Genomic DNA, 23,708 nt, shown 5'->3' on the forward strand with positions numbered 1-23,708 from the left:
TTTTTACTTCGAATCCTTCACTAGAAGTTAGTGAATCGGCCCCCTAAAATCCTCTGTATATTGTAAATAAATTTGAAAGCAAACCTATACTGTACCCTGTTAGAAATTTGTAATTTCAAATTATTGAGGCTGTCTAAACTAATAGATTTTAGTTGTTTTTTTTTTTTTTTAAAGTTCAGAATAAGTGTATCTCTACTAATTTAGCTGGTAGACAAAAAAGCAAATGCAAATGTTATGTTATGTTTTTGAAATAATTATTAACTTGCAGTTAATAATTATTAATAATGTGGTATTCCTTCAGATAAGAGGAATCCAAAACTTGCATAGATTTCTCTTACCTCTGTGAGAAAATATCTCTATAAGGGCTGCCATGTTGAAGCGCTATACCATAGCCTTTGCTGCTAATAGTATTCCCAGTGACAGCCACTGAACATTCATCATCTGTGAGCGCTGCATATTCCACAACGGTTACATCCCACAAGAAAGCGTAGTTTCCCCGTTTTGCCTGTAATAAAGCATACATAGAGTTAAGATCATAATACTTTCTTGAGGATTTATTTACTTTGGGGCAGATTTATCAAGGGTCAAATTTGGAATTGAAAAAACTGTGAAAATCGAATTCAAAAAGACCAAGGAAATTAAGTTGAAGGTTTTTTTTGGGTCGAATAGGTCCACTTTTGATCGAATAAGTCTATATCCGAAGGAATATGGCATTCAATTGAATTTGATTCAAAGTTTTTTCCCAAACAAACCTTTGATTTTTTGAAGTCCACCAATTGACTCCAAATAGGTTCTAGGAGGTCCCCCATAGGCTAAAACAGCAATTCAACAGGGTTTAATTCAAAAATTCACCTCGACCTTTGATAAATCTGCCCCTTAAACCTCTTTTCTAGTATTTTACCAGGAACAGACTTGACCTAACTCTAATCCATGAATTTGGCTAATTAATTAAGCTAAAAAAAATTGTTTTTACAAATATCTCAATTTATTTGGACTTTATAGGCTTAAACACCTCAAAATTTTCAAGTTTATAGATGTAAAACCCTTGCATACCTCAAATTGATTGGGTTTTTCAGCAAAACCAGCAAAGAACATCTTTAAATGGTTAAAGGGACCTCTGCCATTGACTTCTACATGAATTCAATAAGTTTTAGCTGAATTATTTTTGACTTCTGATTTTTTTGCTGCTTTGGGGCATAATTTCGAAGAAATTTGATTTTCTTTCCAGTTTTTGTGTGAAAAAAACTAACATTTTTAGAGAAAACAAAACTCAACCTTGGTGTGCAATAAACTATTAAAACACAGAAATCAAAAAGATGACTTCCAATCAATGACTAGCTGGAGAAAAGTTAAATGCTCAACAAGATGCCCTGTATGGTTTTCAGACACCTACACATACAGTACCTTGACAAAACATACAGTTTTTTTTAACAAAAATACTAATCTGAAAATAATGTTAAAATCTTAAGGATCATAACCTATTAAAACTATTAATAACTATTTTGGCTTTATACAGAGCCTGTTTTTCTTTTCAGTTCATGACTGTTTGTTCTAAACTACACTCTGTACATGGAAAGCAATTCATTTACAGAGCTTTGTTTACAGAGTTGTGTTTTCTACATAATGCATCTCAAGCAAATTTAAAAAGTACAAAATAGTACTTATATCAGTAAAATATAGTATAACAATAGATTTGGCCTTGGGGAAATAGTTGTAAAATTGTAATCACTGCTAGCATGTGTGATAAAATGTTATGTCAATAATGCCCTCTAATTAAGCACACTAGACAGGGCAGTCCATTGTCCCCTATTCTTTTTGTGTTGGTCATGGAGTCACTAATTATCATTATATACTCTTCTAATGACATATTGTACTTTGTTTCAAATGAGAAAATCTGTAAGAATACTGTAATTTAGAAACTAAATCAAGTGCAATGTGCAATTTCACCATGTTTTTTTACCCACAATGCTGTCATTTTAAAACATAATTCCAAAGTAATAGTAGTAGTGAGGTGATACTGTGCCATACACAATTGTGGCTGATACATTAAAATACATACACTTGCACTTCAAAGTGAATTGGACACAGTTGCACGGAAAATATTCAGTGTTCAGACTTTGTCACACCCTGTGTTCAATGTCTACCGACAGAGACTACTGAATGGATAGGGCTGTACCGGGTGTAACTATAAGTTATGAGCAATCTTTTTTGCCAGTTTTTCAGCAACAAAAGTTTGCCAAAACAAAAATGTTGCAGAGACAAAAAAGTCACCATAAAATGCTCATTGACGTTAATGCATTTGAGTGAGAAAACACCAGTTGACTTAACATAACGCTCCCAACTTTGAGAACATTCTCAGGACAAAACCCCCCAAAAAATACTAAAAGCTATATGATACTTTAATTGCTTTAATTCTGCCACCTTTCCTTATGATATCTAAAATACAGTAACATACTGAGCTGACCCTGTAATAGCAAATAGAGATGGACTAATTCCGTTTAACACAATTCACAGTTTATCAATGCCAGCATTGTTTTATGCATAATAAAGTATATCTTCTCAGACTAAATGAATTGCCTTTTCAAAGGAGGGGAGCAGTGGATGTAATTTACAAAAACCTTGCTAAAGCATTTGATACAATACCACACAAAAAGTTATTGGTTACATCAAAGAATATTAGCGTCAACATTATATTTGTATTTGTATAGAGAACTAGCTGAAGCATAAAACACAAATGGAACATTTTCTAATTTGACCAGAGTTAACAACTCTGGTGGAGTACCGCAAGGGTCTGTCCTTGGCCTTTTGCTTTTGCTTTTGTTTGATAGTGTACTGGGGATATACTGACTTGAGAAGAATCTCGGGATTTTGTTGATAACAAGCTGTGTAATTCTAGGCAATATTATTCAGTGGCTACTTAAGCAAAAGCAACAATTTACTCTTTCATTTAAAAGGGAATTAAATCTAGGGATGAAAACATAATTTTGTCTCTTGGTCCCTTGCAAGGCCTTACCTTGAATATACAGTGCAGTTTTGGGCTTTAGTCATTAATAAGAATATTAATGAGCTAAAGTGGACATACATCCCACTAAAATGATAAAATGAATGGAAGATTTAAACTATGAGATTGTCAAAGCTTACAGAAGGTGGGATTTTTTTTTCCATAGAAAAGATCAAAGAATGAGAGGCCACCCCTTTAGACAATAGGAATAAAGCTTTCATTTGAAGCAACGCAGATGAGAAGCAACATAGGGCAGATTCTAGTAATGCCTTTAACAGTGGCTTGGATGACTTCTTGAACAAGCATAATATCTAAAACTATATGTGATATATCTCAAATAAGTAAGCCTTGGAACATATAACATTTTAATGGACCAAGCATAATATTCAAAGCTATATGTGATATACTATATATATACTGTATACACTTGACATTTAAATGGAACATGAATTTAAGTTTAATTTAATAAAGTTACAAATAGAGTGGCTCATTGATTTCAATATTGATACAATGCAACGTTATTACATTTAATAGTTTTACAATCACATACACAAAAGGTCAACACTGCTGGGAATATTAGAATATTTTACTTAGTGCTTCTGTTATTTAATACAAGAGTCAAAATAAAAAATGTCTTTAAAAATATTTAAGTCCCACACCAAAAGTACATGTAACACAAATACATCTCCAAGTATGAATGATCCCATGCTTGGTTAGGGGGTTTACTTGAATACTAGATAGTTCATTTATAAATGTAGGTGCAAAAAAACAGGGATACATTATTATGTTTGTAATCCACAATTCAACACTTTCCCACAATATCAGCATAATTGCATCTCTGGAATTACTCTGGAATTGCTATATGGAACATGTTTCAATGCATGCAATGGATATAACTCTTGTTCACAATGCTGCTGATATTGTGGGGGAGATGCTGCATTCTGGATAAAAAAATCAAGGTGTTTTTTGTTCAAAAATAGCGTTTTTAAAATGTTTTCATTTAGTTTCTAACATAGTTGGAGTTTTCTCAGTTGTACATACCTGTACAAAATGTTTTTTTCATTATTGCTATTACTTGCCCTGCCTGCAGACAAGATACTTCAGTCTAGTTCCTTATATATACATTACAGTCCAGAAAGTTTTTTTGTCACCCAAAATCTATGGGCAAAACCTGGCAAAAAGATTTTGCTTTTATTTTGTATTAATAATGCACTGTAGTAAATGTAGCAGTCTCTCCAGAGTGTGAAGCAGCAGAGGTGAAAGACAATGGGTGGATTGTTTCATCTGCTGTGAATTTTAGCGTGGATTTGAGAAAAAATGTTGAAAAGTAAAAGTATTTATAAAAGTCAAGGCATGATTGGGGAACTCCAATCATGGTGATTTGATATATTTCAACACAATTTATAACACTTGTTTATCCAATGAGTTCCTTAGATTGAAATCTGCATGATTATTTTTTAAAAAGCGGGGCAAAATTTATGTATTTACCGTATATACTCGTGTATAAGCCGACCCGCGTATAAGCCGAGGTACCTAATTTTACCTAGGAAAACTGGGAACCTGTATTGACTCGTGTATAAGCCTATACTACACTTTTGAATGCAGGGTCACATTTTCCTTTCCCGGCACAGCTACATTTTACTAAAAGCTGCTCCCCCCTCCCTCCCTCCCAGACAAGCAAGTGGAAATAAAGCTCTGAAAAAAGCTCCCCCCCTGCAAGCAGCCTCTGTAGTTTCAGGTCTCCCGTGCACGTTTCTTCATACATTCCTTTCCCTCTGTAACACCGCCTCCCACACAGACAGGCACGGGAAATAAAGGGAGACTGACCGTGTATTTGCTCCTTGCCGAACATTCTTTTCTATGCGCTGAGCACTGACACGCGCGAGTATAGAAGGTGCTGTTTCAGGTGAATTAGGCTGCTTATGTGACATTTGCGCATGTGTCAGTGCTCAGCGCATAGAAAGGAATTAAGCCTACACTGAACTACATCTCCCATGATCCCTAATCAGCCAGAGGTTAAAAGCCCCACTAGACTAGATGCCTAGTTTGCATCACATTCGCCCCAATAGCCATGAAACTGTCTGACCTTTCAGAGCCTCCTGAAGCCGGTCGACGTCCATTGCCACAAGAGGAGGGTGTCACACACACACACACCGGCTGCCTCCCGTTGCTCCTCGCTCTCAGCCCCATCCGTAATCGCTTCCTCCGTCACAGTGAGGGAAACCCACAGGAGGGAACGAGGTCCAGTCCCCTGCCTCCGGTGACCATGCTAAGCGAACTGAGATCCCAGAAGCCGCCGCGCAATAATGGCGCTCGTGACGTCACCAGAAGGAGAGGCTGGAGTAGGCAGCAGCTTGTCTGATACTGGGCACTGGGAACGAGCACGCAGCAGCAGGGGAGAGACTCGGTACTGAGACTCGCGTATAAGCCGAGGTAGACTTTTTCAGCACATTTTCAGTGCTGAAAAACTCGGCTTATACGCGAGTATATACGGTAATGTGCATATACAATTAAAATTTTTATTTTGTTGTCCTTAAGAGGACATATATGCAAACTGCAAATTTATATGCGCACACTTTGTGGACTCGTTACTTCACAGCTTTTGGTGTGGAAAAAAATATACACTAAACAGTTTGCATAAATTGCAAATTTATATTTGTAAAATTGCTGTCAAAACTATATTTAGACACAAAGCCACACCGAGTGGCCACGCTCACACATCTCAATGCGCATCTCACCTCCATTTGCAAAAAGAAAAAAGAAAAGCATAGTTGTAATTGGCATATTCTCACTGCTGCACTATTGAAATTAAGTTTTAATTCCAAAATCATCCAACTGCTTCTAGAATAGATGTGGGAAAAGTATTTACTCGCATTACAAATTCGGAAATTAGGTGAACTGAAACAGATTTCTTACAAAATAACTCTTAGCAAAAAATGTGGTGCGCTCTTAGCAAAAAACTGGTACACTCCAATGCGTCCTTATCCAAAAAAGGCAATATCTGAATATTTCTTCTATTGACTGCATATACTTTCCATAATATAGGGGGTTATTTACTAAAATCCAAAAATGTCTCACTATTTTCATAAACCGATTAAAACCGAACTCCTATGTAATTTTTTTACTGTATTTATCAATAAATCTACTCAAAAAAATCTGGTGCAGAAAAAGACTCAAGAACATAGTGAAAAAAATTCAAATCCTACAATTTTTTTTATTTTATGCCCAAAAACTCAGAAAAATTCTAGTTTTTTATTTCTATAAAATCATGTTTTATCCCCTTTAAAACTTAGTAAAAATCGGAGTTTAGTAAATACCCCCCTTACTGTTCAGAAAAGTAACTATTTTGCTTTCGGAAGAACTGGTTACATTTTGTAACTTTTCAATAAAATATGTAACAGATATTCTAGCTAGCAGTATTACACTTTTTCTTTTGGTGAGAATTGAAGTTTTACATGTTTACATTTGGAAAAATACTTTAACACTTCAGTTAGCATAGAACTATTATGCCAGAAGCCTAAAAATGATGATTGTATGCAATTATCTCCAATTTGTAGTTAAAATCTTCTTTTGCCTTTCTGTAAATATATTATTAAAATATGTTGTAGGGCCAAATATTCCTGGTCAAAATGATGAGAGAATTCATTTGCCAGCCATGGAATCACTGTGAAATTTCGCATTTTGCCATGTGCACCCATTAACTTTAATGCATTATGACAAAAGTCCGCCATAAGTAAAAAACACACATTGACTTTAATGCATTTGCAGTGCGAAAAATTGTTGCTCACGTAAAAAATTGTTGCGCATAAAAACTGGCATTTACTTCAAGGGGAGGGAGGTTATTTATGAATCATCTTGAAAGTTTAACATTCAATCTAATAGGAATGACATGAAAAGAATCAAATTAGAATTGAATTAGACTCAAATTTTACGCTGAAAAGTATCTAATTAGAACAGTTTCAATGGTTGAGGTGTGATAAATCAAATTCAATTGCTGGTTTTAAATAGAAATTGTGAGTTTTGACCAAAATGTTTTTTTTAAATTCTAATTTAACATTGGAACATAAGTAAATCTGCCCCTAAGTGAGCATTCATGAGAGATGATAATGCACCAAGACATATTTTACATAATGCAACCATTTATTATATCCATACTAAATATTCCATTATTCAGTCAACTGTTCGACAATTTTTCCACTGTATTTAAAACAAAACGCTTTGATTCTGGGACAACTGTCTATTAAATATAAATTTCTTCATGGAGACTTTTTGCAAGGGAACACCGATAAGGGATTGGACTTAGCTATGGGTGACACTCTTCTGCTTTGTTAACAAGGGTTTATATTATGTATTTATATTGCTTGTCCTAGTATTAAGATTTCCTAGGTATCATTTGCTTCTTGCTCTTGCATGCATTGTGCATATGGCTTATGATATTTTGGCAGCACAGGTATGGGACTTGTTATCCAGAATGCTCAGGATCTGGGGCTTTCTAGATAATGGATCTTTCTGTAATTTGGATCTTCATTCCTTAAATCTACTAGCAAATCATGTAAACATTAAATAAACCCATTAGGCTTTCCCAATTTGCTGCCCAGTTTTTCAACTTGTTGTTTCCAACAAGTTAAAAAGCAAAGGGCCAAGTACAGAGCCCTGCAGAACTAAGCTCACAACACTGGTCCCTGCTCAATTACTCATAAAAAGAAATTAAGTTAGTCTGGCAAGATCTATTATGCATAAAACCATGCTGGCACAAACTAATAGTATTATGACTTGCTATGAAGTCCAGTATCTTTATCCTTTATTAACCCTTTAGAAAAGCTTTCCTAATACTGACGTCAGACTAACTGGCCTATAGTTTCGAGGCTGAGAATGGGATCCCTTTTTGAATAGCGGTACCGCATTAGCAATTCACCTCAGCAAAATGCCAGACCTAAATGAATCCTGAAAAATTAAGTAAATTGATTTGGCAATAACAGAGCTAAGATCGCTAAGTACCCTTGGATGAGTACCATCTGGCCCCGGATCTTTGTGTATCTTAACATGTTCTACTCTCTTTTGAATTCGCTCATGTGTGATCCATGCATTATTAGTTGTATTACTAGAATTAAAGCCTAGTCTAAAGCACACCGAAGATCACTTTTACAATATCAGAAAATGAGTAGCTGCTTTTGACAAAAGATCATCACAGGGCTGCTGAACCTTTGGGCTAGTAAAGTAAGTTCACTTTATAAAATACAGTACAATATTTTTAGCCATAATACTTTTTTGGGCTTTAATAAGTTTCGATTTATGATGTTATTATGATTTCCATAGTAAAATAGGCTTAAAAATTTACTTATTTGAAAACAATGTTGTTTTTATTGATTAATATAAAGCTTCGCTTGCCAATTCTTGTTTTTCTTTCCAACCAACAAACATTTAAATCCGATTCCCATTGCAGTGCAAGCATCATTGTGACTGATAATTTTTGCCTTTTAAGTAGAATAATTCTCACACTACTTTTTTAATTCTAACCTTGAAATGTACTTTTAGAAAGCTCATATCACAGTGTTCTAACATAGTTTATGTTTAGCAAACTGCATCCTTTTATCTGTAGACATATCAAGACAAGATAATTGTAATAATTCCATCAGAACAAAATTAAAGCTTTAAGAAGATTACATTGAAAATAACATTTTATTTGTTTAAATATTTAAAATGTCACCTGTGACATTTTTTTTCAAATTCTTCCCTCCAAGTTTTGTTTATTTAGTCCAATAACACAGATCACATTTATTTACTTTTCTTTTTGAATCCAGTATTCCTTAAAGTTTTTGTCTAAACATTTAATCATAGGACTTTTAAATTACCATCTGACTCATTTTTCTTGTAAGTAAAGTAAGTCTGGCACATGATTTACCAGTTGCAAACCATATTATTATATTATATTTAATGCAGAATAGCGATGAGCTTGTCAGTGTTTTGTGACAGAAATGATGCCCATAGACTTCAATGGGGGGGGGAAATGCTGCACTATAAAAAAAATTGTTGCCCAGAGGCTTTAATGCATTATTATTCTGTGTACGAGCCCCTTTATTAAGTAGTTTATTTAATACCATATACAGGCATGGGGCATGTTATCCTTTACCTGTTATAATATGTTCAAGGGAATATAGAGATTGGAAAATTGTATAAATATACAATTATACAGTCAGTTGGTTCAACTATAGCTATTATGCCAAAGTATATTTAGGGGAGGTTTATTTTTAATATTTATTAATAGAAAAAAAATCCCAAAATGCCAATGAAAAAATGCAAACTACAACCTGGTCAATGGGAGGGGTATTTTCAACATTCAATTACAGTTATAACAGAATTTGGAAAAATGAATGGAACAATGTGATTTATGTTTTTGAAATCAAGGTTTTTTCTTGTGATGTAATAGAATTTTGTTTTTCAGATTTGATTATCATATTTATGAATGTTCTAGCAGCTGAGGGGGAAATTTGGCACATGCGGCCACATTTTGGCACATGCGCATCACAATTTTAAGCAAATTTAATTCAATGAGAAAAATGTTTTCCTTAATTACAGATTCCAAAAACTATGGAAATTCTTAGAAATGTAACCTCATAATGTCAATAAATACTGACATTTTCAGAAAGCTGTCATCTTTAATCTCTGAATAACAGATGACATGATTTAAAATATGGTCTAAAAGTGTGAAATCACTGAGTGAGCAGTCATAGAATTTTAAGAAAAACGTTTGTTTGCTCATAGTTTCTATCTATTGAGAGATAGAGTGAGCATACTTGCCTCTTAATTTCCTCTGCTGGTATAGTGCACATGTCACATCGCCCCCCCTTCCTTCAGACAGTTGGATCAGCCACACTGACATTCACAGCAGTATAATTCAACCATCTTATGCATGTCTAATATATATCTATCTACACTGACATTCACAGCAGTATGATTCAGTCATCCATTGACATTCACAGCAGTATGATTCAGTCACCTTGTGCATGTCTAATATATATACACACACACACACACACACACACACACACACACACACACACACACACACACACACTGACTTGGAACTGGAAAGACAATGAATTAACATAAACTAGTTCCAGTGAAGTTATGGCATTTTTTCATATGGCAATGTTTGAAAACACCAAGAGAATTTATTTTTCCTTTAAACCAGACTGAGGACTTACTGAAGGTTCCACCAGTTATCACTTATTAGAGAAAAAATCACTTACCTTTCTAATACCCTCTGATGGGCTTGATACACAGTTGTCACTGCCATTGTTCTTGCCAATTGTTCTCCATAATTCAGCAAAGGTTCTGTCTTGTACCAAAGTGTTTGTGCCTTTTGATTTAAAATATTCATACACTGAAGAATCCTTAACAGTACCATAAGGGAGGTCCATTTGTTTGGCCAAGTCTTGAAAGGTTCTACAAGAAAAATATATCATGATTATATAGACAACATATTTTCTTTTCATACATATTTTCTTAATATATTAATAGCAGAAAAAAGTAAAACAAAATAATAAAATTTATGGGGAAGAACAAGCATTACAACATTTTAAAAAATTATGTATCCAGATAGTATGAATCCTATGCACTTTGGCAAAAATAATATAAATGCAAGTTATACACTAAATGGCAGTGTGTTGGGAGTTTCCTTAAATGAGAACGATCTAGGGGTTTTTGTAGATAACAAGTTGTCTAATTCTGGGCAGTGTCATTCTGTGGCTACTAAAGCAAATAAAGTTCTGTCTTGCATAAAAAAGGGCATTAACTCAAGGGATGAAAACATAATTATGCCTCTTTATAGGTCCCTGGTAAGGCCTCATCTGGAGTATGCAGTTCAGTTTTGGACTCCAGTCCTTAAGAGGGATATAAATGAGCTGGAGAGAGTGCAGAGGCGTGCAACTAAATTGGTTAGAGGGACGGAAGACTTAAATTATGAGGGTAGACTGTCAAGGTTGGGGTTGTTTTCTCTGGAAAAAAGGCGCTTGCGAGGGGACATGATTACACTTTACATTAGAGGACATTATAGACAAATGGCAGGGGACCTTTTTACCCATAAAGAGGATCACCATACCAGAGGCCACCCCTTTAGACTAGAAGAAAAGAACTTTCATTTGAAGCAATGTAGGGGGTTCTTCACAGTCAGGACAGTGAGGTTGTGGAATTCACTGCCGGGTGATGTTGTGATGGCTGATTCAGTTAATGCCTTTAAGGTGGCTTTGGACAGACATAATATCAAAGGCTATTGTGATACTAAGCTCTATAGTTAGTATAGGTATGGGTATATAGAATTTAATTAAAAGTAGAGAAGGGTGTGTGTATGGATGCTGGGTTTTCATTTGGAAGGGTTGAACTTGATGGACTTTGTCTTTTTTCAACCCAATTTAACTATGTAACTATGTCCTTACTCTATCCAATTGACACTATTGCAATTTCCTGCTAACCAGCCTCTCTTACTCCCATCTCTCTCTCCTGCAATCAATCTTAAACTCTATTACTGGGATTCTCTTACTCTCTCCTTAGAGGGAACCTGTTCAACCCCAAGTAAAATCTTTAGCATGGCTGCCTGTTAAGCAAAATATAGCATATAAAAACATTCGGCAAACATTCGGCAAACATTCAAAGTTCTTCACTTCTCTGCTCCTTAATCCATTTCCTCACTTTTCACTTTGTACATTCCTGGACACCTCCTTTATTCCTCTCAGAGCAACTGTTTTTTCACACATCCCTTGTTTTAAATCTTTCTATCTTGCTGCTCTTAACCTCTGCAATTCTACCCCTGAATTCCTTCATAAGGAGCGTTCTTTCACTCACTTTAAAAAAAAAACCTCAGATTCTACCTTCTAGAGCACTAAAATATTAGGGGCAGATTTACAAAGCTTGAGTGAAGGATTCGAATTAAAAAAACTTCGAATTTCGAAGTGTTTTTTTGGCTACTTCGACCATCGAATGGGCTAGTTCGACCTTCGACTACGACTTTGACTACGAATCGAACGATTCAAACTAAAAATCGTTCGACTATTCGACCATTCGATAATCGAAGTACTGTCTCTTTAAGAAAAACTTCGACCCCCTAGTTCGGCAGCTAAAAGCTACCGAACTCAATGTTAGCCTATGGGGAAGGTCCCCATAGGCTTGCCTGTGTTTTTTTGATCGAAGGATATTCCTTCGATCGTTGGATTAAAATCCTTCGAATCGTTCGATTCGAAGGATTTAATCGTTCGATCGAACTAATAATCCTTCGATCGTACGATCGTACGATAGTACGATTAGCGCTAAATCATTCGACTTCGATATTCAAAGTCGAACGATTTTAGTTCCTAGTCGAATATCGAGGGTTAATTAACCCTCGATATTCGACCCTTAGTAAATCTGCCCCTTAGTGTAGTCTAGTCCTAGCAATGTATCTTATTCTTACAGACCTTTATAAATAAAGTTAAAAATACATCCACCTACTCATGTAATTTATGTAATTAAGTCCAGAATTATAACTGACATTTATGATGATAATGATTTCTTAAGAATCAACATCTTCTATACCACCAATTATTGTTGTTTTTGCGTTACTGATTTCACCAGTGCTTTTTTTCCTTCTCAGGATGTACCAAACTATAGATTTTGCCACTCCTAATATTGTAGCAATTTCTCGGATGGGTTTTTTCTGTTTTTGCAGTTTAAGAATGGCTTGTTTCGCCTGCATGGAGATGGGTTTTTTCTGTTTTTGCAGCTTAAGAATGGCTTGTTACGCCTGCATGGAGAGCTCCTTTGACCGTATGTTGTCTGTTCACAGCAAAATCTTGCATACAAGCACCCCCCCTCAAATCAACTCCAGGGCTTTTATCTACTTCATTGATAATGCCATAACGAATGAATTGCCCACACCTGCCCATGAAATAGCCTTTGAATCAATTGTCCAATTGCTTTTGAGCCCCTGAAATGAAGTTATTGTGTTAAAAAAAGGTTTTAGTTCCTCACATTTTTATGCAATCTTTTTGTTCAACCCACTAAATTAAAGCTGAAAGTCTGCAGATCAACTGCATCTGAGTTGTTTAATTTAAAATGAATTGTGGTAATGCACAGAACCAAAATTAGAAAATAGTGGTCTCTGTCCAAATACATGTAAAACAATAATAAACATTGTGTAACTTATCTGACTGGATCAGAGAATCAATTTAATAATTATAGGAAGTAGCTTTTCTATCGTTGGGGCAGATTCGATTCCATAGTTGGGGCAGATTCGATTCGAAGTAAAAATAGTTTGAATATTTGACCATTCGATAATCTAAGTACTGTCTCTTTAAAAAAAATTCTACTTCAATACTTTGCCAAATTAAACCTGCCAAAGTGCTATGTTAGCCTATGGGGACCTTCTACAGCATTTTTCCAAGTTTTTGAAGTTGAAGTTATAATCGTTCGATCATATGATAAAATCGTTCGAATCGTTCTATTCAAAGGATTTAATCGTTCGATCGTTCAATTTTACTTCGACCGCAGAATAGCCAAATTAGATGAAAAAAAGTTTGAATTCGATATTCGAATTCAAAGTATTTTAATTAGATGGTCGAATTTCGAAGTATTTTTAAATTCGAAATTGGACCCTTTATAAATCTGCCCCCTAATGTCAGGGGTCCTATCGGCTCCCAACAAGGGAAGTCTAGACCAAGGAGTAAAAGTCCAAGTTTGTGGTAACAGACAAGGGATCAGGAATACGCGTAGTCAAATCCATGCAGTAGTTCAATAGGCAGGCAGATAATTAGCAATGTCAAAAGTCCAGAAATAATAAATACTAATTTAGCAACACCCTGGAATGCTTGCAGCAAATCCTATAGTTTGGATTGAACTGGTGTCCTGGGCATCCTTTTATTTAGAATTTGGCACCAATATGCGGCATTGTGACATCATATGTTTGCACGCTGACGTCAATGCGCCAGTGCCCAGACCCACACCGCCACCATGGTCGACTCCATCTTGGATTTGCCGCAGCCGGGAGCAGGAGAGCCGCTGAGTGCTCTTGACACTTATGCACTCTAGTCTGAATAGCAAGAAATGAAGACTGTACCAGTATTTCCCTGAAGTTAAACAGCTCTTACAGGGTGAATAACCAATGAAGAGTTAGAAACCAAAACCCTTGGCTATTTTTAAAGACTCAACTTTATTATAAATACCTGCAAACTTTGATTTTGAAAGAAGGTACAACAAAATAACAGGAAAGTGTTCAGCTTAGTTAGTATACAGAATTCATAACTGTAGTATACAGTAGCTGTGGGTTTCATCAGGTGTATAAACAACAAAACAACTAAAACTAAACCTAGGCACTATTGCCTATGTTTACTTTAATTTGTACTTTAATATGAAAACAAGGTTTGACATGAACTTATGCACAACATATTGTTAAAGATGTAAAAATAGTTCAGATTGATTTTACACACTATAATTGTAAACTAAAACTATACCTGTCAATTCTATTCCTAAATAAACTTGCGGTGAGTAATCTATGTGATTACCATTTTAAACAGATGTTTAAGAAAGTTTCTGAGTAAATGCTAATCTGATTGTTCTAAATGTTCCTGTTCAATTTGCTTCAACTTGCTTGTCCAGATTACACAGATTTTTGAGTTCATGGGAGTTTTTTTTAAAACAATTGAATTTTCCAGAGTCAGGTGAATAGGATTGACCAGCAAACTCAATTCGAATTCAATTCAAGTTTTTCAAACTTGATTCAAGTTTTTACTTGGATAGCTGCAAACAACTCCAAATTGATCCCTGGCCATCTTCCATACTGTAGGCTAAAACAGCAATTTGGCCGGTTTTAGGTGGCGAATAGTCAAATTCGAGTTCTTAAAGGGCCATTCTATGACAAATCTTGAAAATCGAATTCTAATTTTTTTAAAAAAATCAAATTTTAATAAATTCCCTAGTCAAATTTGACAGTTTTGGCCATAAAAAACTCAAAAATGTGAATTCAAAATTCAAATTTTCACTTTGACCCTTTATAAATATGCCCATAAATGTTGTGCACATAAAATGAGTGTTGGTTTGAACAGAGAATGTAAGGAAGAATGCAAACTTCTGGGAGAGCTCTGTGAGTGAAGTAGTTTGCTAACCTGTGAAGTGTGATATAATCATTTGCTTAAAATGTTTTTACTAACGTGTTTGCTAATAAAAGCAAAATTGCATTAGAATGTATGTATCACTATAAATGTGTCATAATGTTCATACTGAAATTATGTTCATACTGACATTATGTTCAAATCTGAGTTTCTTAAAGCTAGTCACTGACTAGAAGGTGGTGTCAATGTTCACACAACTGTATGAAAGTATAGGCCACATTCAATTAGATGAGAAAGACTCATCTCTTTATTCAATTACAGATTGTCCCAAATAGCCAGATGCAATTCAGTGAGAAAAACAAATCTCACTTTTTAACACATGAAAACTCTAGTGAAGTCTATGGGGAAAATTTGAACTAAACTAGGAGAAAAGTTTCTTGTCCTCAAGTTGAATCTCGCCCATATATTTCCAAATGATAAACTATAAAATAGAATGTTCTAATTTATTTGAATCTAGCCTTATATGTGATTTATATACAATGTAAGACATTTAGAAGAAACATTTCTGTGCATGGGCATATTGTGTTTCCTACTACACTAACTGCTACTAGTTGACTAGCCCCCACCTTCAGGAAATATTGTATGTCCATGCCTCCTCCCCACTGCCCTCCCCTGCTTCCTCCCACTTGTCCTCAGTCACAACACCAGCATCCCCCAATGCCAGTGTTTCTATTTCTTTATCTTATAGCCTATCCTATCTTTTAGCCTATTCTTTATCTTATAGCCTATTCTATTTTCTTTATCTTATAGCCTGATTATAATCTTTGGATGTTTGGGTGTAGAAGCAACCCCTCTTAAGCCAACAGGGGTGGTTGATCAGGTTGCTAAATAAAGACATTTGTATGAAGTTATTGAAAGTGTGGATAGCTTTGTCCAGAGAGTTGACATTTTCAAGAATAGCAGAGCTTTATTTTTACTGAAGTCAGAGTGGAAAGATAGCAGAGCCTTTGCAGCATCTATAGGATGAAATGTACTTTTCCTCCACTTTAGTCAGAAATAAATTCCCATACTGTGCAAATTTGTTCAGGAGTTTGGTAGAATAGTAAATGTTGCTGGATTTATTCTTTACCAAAAAGATACTCTGTGAATATGCCAATCCTAAAATCTTAAAATATACTGTGTGAGTATGCCAATCTTGTGAAGTACAATATGTTTGATCTCTTGAGAAATTTTACATCTGTGTGATTTCCTAGATGTTGACCTTTGTATTATATACACACATTTTTTTCTAATAATTCATCATGCTGCTTTATATGAAAAGGTGCCCTCTTGCTATTCCATGTAGTTTAATAAGTTATATTTACGTTTTCTGAGTTGTCTAGGGGCGTCCTACACATAGTCAGCAGTGTTCGTGGTGACTACTGATTCCACTTCCTCGCTAGCTCTATTATTACTTTTTTAAATTTTAACTAGCTGTACTTTAATGGTCTCTTTATGTTATGTGATTGCATGTAACTCCAGAGTACATGTCTTGCTATTTTCTTTGTGTTCGTTAATTAGTTATTCTACCTAAACTCTGTAAAGCAGAAATATGCAGTTGACCCCGTGGCTTGACACATATAACACATATTATTATGACACATAGCTATTATTGCACATAGCCTTTTCATTGGAGCAGTATACGGTACACTTGCTACTTTGTAATTTATCATTCTAAGTAAGGTTGACATTTTTTAATGTATCTGTATATTATTTAGTGCTGAGAAACCATGCTTATACTTGTATGAAAAAAAAATTACTATGATATATTACTGCACTGTAAATATTTAATCAATGCTACAGAGGAAAGAAAATCATCACAAGTCTTTGAAAATGTATCGAAATGCTTTGGCCAAGTTTTTGAACACATTACTATACATTGCTTTTCTTAAGCTTAACCTGGCATCTTAAGTAAAAATACAGATTAATGTGTCAGCCAGAGAATCAGTTTTTATTTTAATAATCAAGGCAAAACTTGCAGATGGTGTTTAATAACATTCTGGTACCCGCAGCAGGTTTCAATCACTCTACCTAAATCAAACTTCTCATAAAGTTGCCACTGAAATCTGAATCAAACACATCTGGTGAGTTATGCTCCCTTTCACTTACTGAGTAATAAAAATAAGAAAAATCTAGAACATTATAATCAAACACAAAAGCAATTTGTATTTGTATATGTGAGGGTCCCTTTAAAAATTCCTGCATATGTGAATATTAATATTACTAGATAATCTTTTGTCTTATACTGTCTGATAAGAATGGAAAATCAGGTTCAATTTGACGTATTGGATGCCTTATAATCCTTTGTAAATATATATAGATATTCAAAACCTATTACCAGGAAACATCCTGAAGCCTGTTTACACATACATATCTCGGATCTAAACATGGATATCTACACAATATTTTATGTTTGAGAAAAGCACTTAACAGAATGAAGTGATGCACATTTAAAATCATATTATTACATAGATAATGTCTTGTGAATCTAGAATATCTTAAGCATTATCAGAATATTTATACTGAACTGCAAGAGCTTTTTGTATGTACTTATGAAAGTTCAACATCTTTAACATACATTAACCAATTGGATCAGGGGCCTCCCCAGCAATCCCCTGTCAATCTAAGGAGCTGTGCAGACACCAGGTAGCATAATGTAAAACAGCTTCTGTAACAAGGTAGGCCAATGTATACATATGCTTTTGCAGAGCTATTGTCATGTTCGGCACCCTAAATCCAGAACCAGTACTAGGCTCCCTGGTCTTGGCTCTTGCTTCTACCTTTAACAGCCGCCTTTTACTTCGTGAGGAGCCCTCCACTAATTGGATGCCACCAGGTCTCAATAAGAGAGGAGCCAAGCAAAGGGTTCTGGATAAGCAAAGGGGCACAATCATTTTACCAAGGATATTGGACAGAAGGCACACACACTCAGTAGGGCCAAACAGGAAAGTGTGGTTAAGCAGGCTGGGCCAGCACAAGCAGAGTTCAAGAACAGTCAGACTGGATCAGTGCAGGCAGAGTTCAAGGAATGGTCAGACAGGCTAGGATCAGGATTGGAGAACGTAGAATAGTCAGCTGGCAGGCAAGGGTCAATATCAATACAATCAAATAGGATTCACTTAGAATACACAGCCAGGAATCAACTAAGTTGAGCCAAACAACGGGCAATGTGTTGCATACAAAAGCTCTTTTAAAAACATTTGAATTTCATGGCATTGCGAGATGATGTCATCACTCCACAGGAGAACCAGCGCTGGAAGGAGAAGGAGGCACGCGGGAGGCCTCCCCGCCGGAGGCACGGTGGGCGTCCCCACTGGCCACTAGACCACCAGGGTGAGGAATCCTTACAGCTATAAATGCAATATCATTTTGCATTTCCATTTAATCCAATTCATTTTACCAGCATTTCCAGTTTTGCTCTTTACTAATTCTTTGCTGGACACTGGAAAAGTGAATGAGGTATAGCAAAATGTGCAAATTGTGATTAAATACAATACTGGGGAAGGTCCTGTTCAGTTTGTGTAGTAAATGCCAATATTTTGCATACTCCCCCAATGAATATGTGGGGGAGGACTATGTATTTATTTCTGAAAAAAAGCAGTGTTAAATTGCCTGTATGCTAAAAAAAATGTTTGTGCGCCCTCCATTATTATGGTAGAAATACTGAAAATAAATAATTAAAAGTAATACATGTAATAATGCGCACAAAGCATCAAATAATCAGTGAAGTTTATTCCTGTAGACTCTATAACCTACTGTAACCAACAAGTTAAGATGCTAAACAACCCTCTATGAAAAATAAAGGTGGCAGAAGACACACCACAGACCTTTCAACTATTTCAAACTACTTGACTTGCTACTTTTTAGTTTTGTATGGCATGATTAATTTCTCCAAAACATCTGATAAGTGATAAGTGAATTTATTTGCAGCCATGTATTCACAGCAAAATTATGAACTTTGGCATGTGCAAATTTTTTCACGAAATGGTGGCAAAAATTTGCTGTGGAAAAATTTGCAGAGAATGCCCATAAGAAAATACGCCCATTGACTTTAATGTATTTGGACAAAACAGTCTCCATAAGAAAAAATGCCCATTTACTTTAATGCATTAGGACAAAACAAGTCACCATAAGAAAAAAACACCCATTGACTTTACTGCATTTGGACAAAAAAGTCTCCATAAGAAAAAACGGCCTTTGACTTTAATGCATTAGAACAAAAAAGTCACCATAAGAAAAAAATGGGCATTGACTTTTATTTTTTGAATAAGATAAATTGTTTCGCACAAAAAAAAAGTAATGTGTAAAAATACCCATTAACTTCAGTGTGTCTTGCTAATTTTTCGCCGTTTCAAATTTTTTCACATTTTCGTAATTTTTTTGGTGATGCAAAACGGGACAGATTTGTTCATCACTATTGATGATCCATTAGTGTGTGGGAAGAAACTGGGAACATGGTAGACAATATAGTTCTGTGTATCCTGCAATTATGCAGAATGATAAGGCATTGAAGAAGGAAGGATGGAAAGAAGGAAGGAATTAAGGAAGGAAGGGGATCACAGGTTCTCAAGTTCCCCAGGCTGGTGCAGTTTTCTGTTAACAGAAGCACCTGTGATATAAAGTAAGTCATAATAATCCTTGAAGGGTGTCCTAACTATTGTCACCCCTTTAGAATTATGCTTTCCTTTTCCTTTAATATTCTTTGCAACATCCAAAAACCTTTTTGATTTGTCTCATGTTAAATGTTCTGCTTAATTAGCACAGAAAATGATCTTGTAACCCCAGCGTCATAAAAAAGATTGCTTCTATACTTAGGGGCAGATTTATCAAAGGTCGAGTTTTAGTTTTGAATGAAAAAAATTTAAATTTCGAGCTATTTTTTGTGTACTTCAAAAAGGAAATAGTTCAAATTTGATTTGAATTTGAAAAAAAATTGAAAATACTTTAATTTGACTATTCGCCAACAATTTGATTTGAGTTTTCGAGTCGGAAAAATTAGTGCGAGTTTTAAATATTCATTTTTTTATTAAACAACCCCCTAATCAAATTTCGAGTATATTCTAATTTATTAGAATTGAAAAAAAAACATGCACTCAAAGTTCGACCTGTGATAAATGTGCCTCTTAAAGTGGAAAACTGTTTTTGGGAGAACTGTTCCAAACAAAAATATTTAGCTTTTCTCACACTGGAAAGAAGAAATATTTTCTCTGAGAGTGTTATTCGAGAGTTATCCTATCGTTATCTTTATCTTCTAGAATAATAAGGACCATTCTATAGATCATTTTACCAATGTACAGTTTTCAATATTCTACCAAGAATGAGCAAACAATTTTATATCATTATTTTTTTATGTATTTATTTAAAGCAGCCGTAGTTTATCAAGCGATACATGTGAGATTACTCATCTAAGGCTTTAACTTGGTGATTTGCCTGCTGTCTTTTTCTCCTTAAAATCAACTTGGGTCAATCTTGGAGGAATTCTGTTTTTTTCAAACAAATTTTCTATATTTCCATAATACTAATGAGAAATATTTAGAGTTTAAAGTCACCTAGTTGGAATATTTGGAAATTAAGTAGCAGTGGTAAACAGGAATAAAATGACAATAGGGGACTGGACAACCCAACAATGGCATGATAAAAATGAATAGTAGTGATGGGCGAATTTCGCGAAACTGTGAGAAATTCGCAAAACAGCGTCTCGTTTTTGAAGGCAGCGCCCGTTTTTGACGCCGGTGCCCGTTTTTTGACGCTGACGGGCGGTTTCCGACGCCGGTGAAAATTGTTTGTTTTTTTCGCCGGCGAATTTTTGCCGCAAATTTTCGCAGGCGTTTCGCGAATTTATTCGCTGGCGGCAAATCGTGCAAATTCGCCGCAAATTCGCGCCTGCCAAATAAATTCGCCCATCACAAATGAATAGAGAAAAGAGAAAAAATGTGGTATGGCATAAAAAGTTGCATATAGAGAGAAATATACTGGGAAACCATGGGGCATATTTACCATAGTGTAAATTGTCTCCTTGTCTAATGTCACCAAAGTTTGCTTCAATTTATCAGGCATATATTAACAAAACAGATTGTAAATATACTTTTGTGAAAGAAATGTCCCAAATTTTCTTATAACATAATTTCTCTGTAAAAATGTGTCAGTAATTTTCTCCATACAATTGTAATGGTGACAATTTCACCATAAAGAAATACCTTATGTGGGATATTAACCTGGAGGTTTTGACTGCAGATAATGTGATGTGAAAGTTGTTGTTCTATTTTTATAATGGCAGACTGCTATTCTTTGGAGAGAAGTGTCTGATTGGATGTATCCGAATTGTGTTTTAAGGGCTTGGCAAAGTTGTAAAAACTCGAAAAACATTATGTTAGGCATACTGAACAAAGCTAGATAAGAAAGATCACTGAGGAAGGAACATGTGGTCCCGAAACGTTTAATCAAAATTGCAGTGTCTGGAAGCACTATGGAATAAAATTGGGATCACCCCTGCTGCAGCATATTAAGGTATTGGCGTTTTTCTTATCCTGCATTAATTGCTGGTGTGTGGCTTGGCCAATACCATTACCTTACACTGAACTCTTTTGATACTGAACATAGCTTTCAGCTCGTCAAAGGTTAACAAATTTCCCTGTACCATAATCTGCTCTATGTATTTAATGTTGTATATGGCCCAGATTGTAGGGTCTGGGATAGTTTGTAGTTGTGGAAGTTGCGGGTTTTACCAAAGAGGCAGATTGGCCGAGTATTGTTTTTCATCTCTCTGGAAGGTGTAGAGCTATTTTCCAGGTTTGGACCATGGCTGTCATTAGTTGGGTAGGAAAATTGTAGTCTTTGGTACCCAGGTACAACATATTTTTAAGAGCTTCATAAGAGCCGGCAATTTGGACTTCTAGATTGGTGGTGGCATTTTGGGTGGAGGGGGCTGCCCACCACCGGGCATTAACTAGTTTAGTGGCTAGATAATAAAAATAAAAATTGGGTGCTGCTAGACCCCTTGCATCCACTGGGAGTTGCAGGGAATGTACAGCAATTTGGGGGGTTGTTGCTGCCCAGTATAGGGTAGTGATTAAGGAATTCAATTTGCGAAAGAATCTTTTTGGTATCATAATTGGGGCTTGCCTAAAGAAAAATATGAATTTTGGGAGCATAATCATTTTAAATAGATTTACTCTACCTAGTGGAGTTAAAAGGAGATTATTCTAAATGATTTCTTTTCTAGTCTTGTTGTTAAGGAAGTTAAATTCAATATATTTATCTAGTTGGTGGTGTTATGATATTTGAATGTGTTGGCCCATTGTAATTTCGCCTGTACTCTTTGATTGTCAATTTGGAAGGAGTCAATAGGGAACAATATTGATTTTGCCCAAATTATTTTCAGCCCCAAGGTTTATTATGACGGTTTGTTACCGTTAAAGCAGAGTAAGGGCTTCATAGGGGTTTTCTAGAAATAGGATCATATCATCCGCATACATCTCTACAGTTTCTGTTATAGGGCTGAACTTCAGACCTTTGACTCCATCAGTTGTGTTTTAATTGTGGTTCTATGAGTCTCTCGGAAGTAATTCAAACACACCGGCTACATATAAGCAAACGTTTTATTACATACATATTACAAACAATAGATGAAGAAGATATACTTCACCGAATGAGAAAAGAACTAAGCACCTATAATCTGCAACCAAGGCTGGGAGATCCTAAACCGCGCGCAGATTAAGTCCCTCAAACGGAGCAAGGAAGGTCCTGTGGCTGCACACGTTTGCCCCACAAGCGAGATCTCAACTGACCAAATGGTGAACCCCAGTTTATATATGCTTTAGCTCATTGAGAGGCTTAGTCAATAACTCATAATAAGTTAATTAATGGTTTAGTCAATAACTCATAATGATTTGCTTAATAACATCTTGCTTCCCATGCGCTTATCAGGATCTGGCCAGACTTCCAACAAGCACATACAAAACAGCTATAATAAAGAAGAGTCTGATAAGGGCTTCAGAAATCATAAGCATATTAGATAATACATATAAGAATATCCAGAATAAAGAAGTCATTGAGTTGATTAGTTCCCATGATTTCTCTTGCACAAAGCTTCATTATACAGAATTATAGATTATAAGGCCGCATTGTATACTATGATACAAAGCTTTGTTATACACAATTATACATCATAAAGCTGTCTTTTTACACTATATTGGGCTCAACATACGACATTGGGTTCAACAGTAGAACAGTTCTTTGTGTTATATTTTTATACAGTTCTTTATCAAAGTATTGCGATGAGCTATTGGATTTAATCAGAGTATTACCATGAGCCATTATTGAAAAAACTCCTATTAATACACGTTGTTGTGAGCAGCCAAGCTAGTGGCTCCATTGCCAGTGCGAAGAGCAGTGGGGAGAGTGGGCATCCCTGCCTTGTACCCATGCTGAGTGAAATCAGTTGGGATATGTTTTGGTTAATAGAAAAAACTGCATCCACAATGTAACCAAAATATATGAGCTGGGCTGTTCCGCAAGGTTGTATACAAAGTACCAATATTAAATAGAAACATTAGGGTTGCAGCCGTGCCCCCAGCTAGCCAAGTGCATCA

The 23,708-nt window shown here is 35.5% G+C and overlaps 1 protein-coding gene across 5 annotated transcripts in view; it reads right to left on the reverse strand.

Annotated features, from left to right (window-relative positions):
- grid1.S (glutamate receptor, ionotropic, delta 1 S homeolog) overlaps window positions 1-23,708 on the reverse strand; it is a 547,369-nt gene that overhangs the window by 15,794 nt on the left and 507,867 nt on the right. For all 5 annotated transcript variants that reach the window (XM_041571139.1, XM_041571138.1, XM_041571137.1 and 2 more), the window contains exons 13-14: window positions 10,252-10,447; window positions 339-505 (exon numbers count right to left, since the gene is read on the reverse strand). In XM_041571139.1, coding sequence (XP_041427073.1) covers window positions 339-505; window positions 10,252-10,447 — 363 coding nt within the window. The remainder of the gene's footprint in view (window positions 1-338; window positions 506-10,251; window positions 10,448-23,708) is intronic.

This window comes from Xenopus laevis, chromosome 7S (genome assembly GCF_017654675.1).
Source record: "Xenopus laevis strain J_2021 chromosome 7S, Xenopus_laevis_v10.1, whole genome shotgun sequence".
NCBI classification, from domain to species: Eukaryota; Metazoa; Chordata; class Amphibia; order Anura; family Pipidae; genus Xenopus; species Xenopus laevis.